Source organism: Arachis ipaensis, chromosome B5, assembly GCF_059453495.1.
Source record: "Arachis ipaensis isolate K30076 ecotype BB chromosome B5, ASM5945349v1, whole genome shotgun sequence".
NCBI classification, from domain to species: domain Eukaryota; kingdom Viridiplantae; phylum Streptophyta; class Magnoliopsida; order Fabales; family Fabaceae; genus Arachis; species Arachis ipaensis.
In genome coordinates this window covers 73,454,622-73,458,362 of record NC_142440.1, presented here as the reverse complement: position 1 = coordinate 73,458,362, position 3,741 = coordinate 73,454,622, and the positions used below count along the sequence as shown (strand labels likewise).

General features: G+C 32.6%; 1 protein-coding gene across 1 annotated transcript; it reads right to left on the bottom strand.

Moving 5' to 3' along the window:
- Positions 1–325: 325 nt before the first annotated feature.
- On the bottom strand, positions 326–3,481 carry LOC107643592 (2-hydroxy-palmitic acid dioxygenase mpo1). Its single transcript, XM_016347280.3, has 4 exons — positions 2,707–3,481; positions 1,362–1,424; positions 1,067–1,138; positions 326–641 (listed from the first exon to the last, which is right to left on the bottom strand). Exons 1-4 carry the CDS (start codon positions 3,061–3,063, stop codon positions 522–524), a joined length of 612 nt encoding a protein of 203 aa, XP_016202766.1. The 5' UTR covers positions 3,064–3,481; the 3' UTR covers positions 326–521.
- Positions 3,482–3,741: the final 260 nt, after the last annotated feature.

The following is a 3,741-nucleotide window of genomic DNA, read 5'->3' as shown; positions in this document are numbered from 1 at the left end:
TACTATGTTCCTAATAAGAATGTCCTATTAATAAATATATATAATTATAACCATTATAAATTCTCCTTATAAGTCTTTCACACACACATATATATAGATTATTAAAATCAGTTTTTAATAATTATACTAGTTATGATATTAATCTTTTTAATTGAACAAATACATATAATAATAAAAAAAATTATTTGAAAAATAATAGATTAAATTATGGTCATAATACTACTTATTTCTAACCGTGAGAATTTTAGAAAACCAAAAATTGCATGAAGTTTACCAAAAATAACTCAGTCATCAAGACCCAATATGAGAGAGCTAAAATCTTACGTGTAAATGAAATCATGAAACACGGTATATTGTCTTGTATTATATAGTCATAGATGTTGTCTTCTGTACAAAGATAAACTATTATAACATACATATATGCGACTATAATTATCATTTTATAGCACTTTATTCATCACCTCATCATAGGAAAATAGGGACTAGCTAGTAACAATAGATACACAAACCCAAGCATAAAGCTAAGACATTATTAGTTTATGATGTTTTTCTTTCCATTCTTTGATGTTAGCTTCTATTTTTGCTTGCACACTTGCTTGAAATCCAGGGTACGGTTCATAACCAAATAAAGTTTGGAGAGCCTGCATCAAAACAAATGAATGAATAAATGAACAATCAAGCAATGAACTAATATCAAGGAAGAGCATAAAGCCATGAAACATAAAAACACAATATAGGCCATATTTGATAACTGTCTCCAAGCAAAAATAGGGGGACGCTAAAAGATATAAATCTGTTTGGAAAAAAAAAAGCATACAGAGTGAGAAAAAACATGTCTTGGTACAAATTTCACTTGATTTTCTGATTTACCTCCATGATCTATGTTTATGTATCTTTTTGTCTTTTGAAATATTTCTTAAGCATAGTCTTAGAAATAGAGTGAAATTTTTCATAGATAAGTTTTGATGGTTAGTTATAGGTGAAGCTCTTTTTTTTTTTTCTTTTTTCTTTTTCAAAAAAATCACTATTTTTATTCCAGAACACCATAGGCATAAAAGTATCTTACCTCCAGCAACACAAAGAAAGGAGCCATTACAAGGGCCTGAGCGAGGTTATCAAAAAGAGCAGGTGCCCGTTTCTGCGAATGAAAAACAATTTGTTCATGTAAGATGCAGTAAGTCAATAAGGGTGTGTATTCGCGAGTATTATATTTTAAAGGAGGGAAGAGAAGGGTTTTAAAAGAGTGTCTATATAACCATGAGTTCATCTTACTTTTCAAACCCCTTTTTGATTCTCTTGTTTCAGTTTCAGAGTGAGACTCATAAACACATTTAATAAATGTTAGTGTAGCAACAACTTGCCTCAAATACTCCATGGCCAATGAACTGCGCCGTCCAACATACAACCTGAGCCACCAGGACAACCTACAAAACATGATGTTTTTCTTTGAGGATTGAGATTTAATTAAAATTGACAGCTGTGTATAAACAAAGCAAATATTAGTCTTCTTTGCATGATTATTGATTGCAATTAGCTAACCGAAAAAGAAAGACAGGTACTGATTTCAAAAATGAAGCTTTGTCAATGCCATAGTTCCATGATCAACAAGTTATATGAAAAGAAAATTAAATGTCTCTTATATCTCTCCTCTCTAATCTCTCTCTCATTCAATAACTCTTTTTCTTAACTGAATTTTCTCTCTCAATAGGGATTTGAACCTTGATCCCCTCCCTAATTTCCAAATCATCGTACTTCTAAAATCTTACTCATTATAATTCCATCTTATAAAGGGATGGGATATCATATATCTATTTATATATATATATATATATATATATATATATATATATATATATATGGATGAGGATAAATGCTTAGCCATTAATTATGATCTCTATGAATGCCTACCAAACTCGATGGTTATACTCTATGATAGTGGAGATGAGAATGAGTGAAAGCACAAATGTACAAGAAATGATGAGTTTAGGAACTAATGTACATAGTCAAAGTTATAGTAACTACAGAGTGAGAGTAAACGATCATGCCATAGCCAGAGACAACCCAAGTTACTTCACTATATGTAACAAGGCTTTGTTTGCTGTTTTCAAAGTTATTTTTTCATTGCATCTTATGTTTGATCATATTAACACATTGCTCTTTCATTTATAAGATTTTACCACTTAACACAAAATTTTCCATCTCAGAAAAGGTTGAACAGCACTCGCTGGACTTTTTTCTATCCCAATCTTAGCATGGTATGCTAAAGTAGTTTCTGATTCCATAGGTTACTTACATTGCGGTTAAGTTGGAAAATCATGTAGGGATGAAGAAAAGATGAATCAAAACAGGGGTCCTTCTCCATTATTTGTAGTCATAGATGAAAAACACATGTGACTTTATATAAAATCATTGACGTGCACAACTCAAACTCAGAGATAAACAGTTCATGATATTGGTACCAAAGCTTCTATAACTAAAATGTCTAGATTTCGATCTAGACTGTCATTCTAGATAGGAGTGATTATACCAACAACATGAAAGATAAATCTTATTTAACAAATTTCACCAACCATCAGCTAGAACTCGGTCAATCATTCAAGGGATAAATTAACGATTTTACTCAATAGAAGTTGAAGAGTTAAGAAAATAAGCAATAAAAAGAACAATCACAAGACAGTATCTCATTCTTATAATCTTATCATTTACCTTCCAAGCCAGAGAGAAGCCAAGTGGTCTTGCAACAAAACTGCTAACAACCCAACACAGAGCACAAAGCAAAGCACCCAAGGAACCAGCTTTAGGATCCAAGATTACATAATAAGCAGCGTAGATCAGAGCAACAATGAAGCCTACATTCCAAACCAAAACCACATGGCTCTGCCATAGAGAAAACTCAAGGTTTGGGAGATTGAAGAAGGGGGGGATGAAGTAGAGAATGACAAGTGCTGTGAAGAATATTGGCCAAACAAAGAACTCGTGGATTGCTATGTTAACTGGGTTGTTATGGTATGCTCCATAGAAAGCAAACTGGTCTTCAAGATTGAATAATCCAATCTTTCCCATCGAGTGGTTTTTGTTGGGGATTCTTGAAAAGAAATTAAATGGGAGCTATGAGAGAAGAATCAGGGAACACGGGATTTTTATGGTCAAGGTTTGACGAATAGGATGACGTAATTAACGTTTGGAATGAACGAGTGTAAAGTTGAGAATGTTTAGTAGTATAAATTAATACTGGTTAGGTTTGTTTAGAATGAGTGATTGATTGAACTGAAAAGCGGGGAAACAGAATCACCGATCATTCATATCGTATGTTGCTGAGATACTCTTAAGATAAGTCGTGGTAACTTACAAGGGACAAAGAAGGATCCATGGTAGGTCAAATAATCCGTCTCTGCACGCAGTGTCGGAGTGGGACGGGCAACTGTGACCAACGCCCGCTTATTTATTTTTTCTGGACCTTTCATTCAACCCAATTACTATTAAAATAAAAAAAAAACATTTATCAACTTGATATATACTAATATTTGTTTGATACAATTATAAAAATCTTTATTTTTTTTTCAAAAAAGAAAGAATAAAAAAAAATCATTGTGGCATGCCAAGTAGGCTGGCAGCATGGACCATATCCGCGGGTATCCAACTCGATACGCACCCTCCATAATATGTGTTATACTTAAATATGTTTAAAAATGTTACATATGAGAGTTGAACCAAAGACCTTAAACATGTGCAAAAAGTTCT

What these genes read in the sequence shown, in the direction of transcription:
- LOC107643592 (XM_016347280.3), bottom strand. Translation starts at nt 3,063, where the DNA reads ATGGGAAAGATTGGATTATTCAATCTTGAAGACCAGTTTGCTTTCTAT. An exon ending in TTGGCCATGGAGTATTTGAG is followed by an intron (nt 1,139 to 1,361) that starts GCAAGTTGTTGC and finishes TTTCATTCGCAG; the next exon opens with AAACGGGCACCTGCTCTTTT. An exon ending in CTTTCTTTGTGTTGCTGGAG is followed by an intron (nt 642 to 1,066) that starts GTAAGATACTTT and finishes GTTTTGATGCAG; the next exon opens with GCTCTCCAAACTTTATTTGG.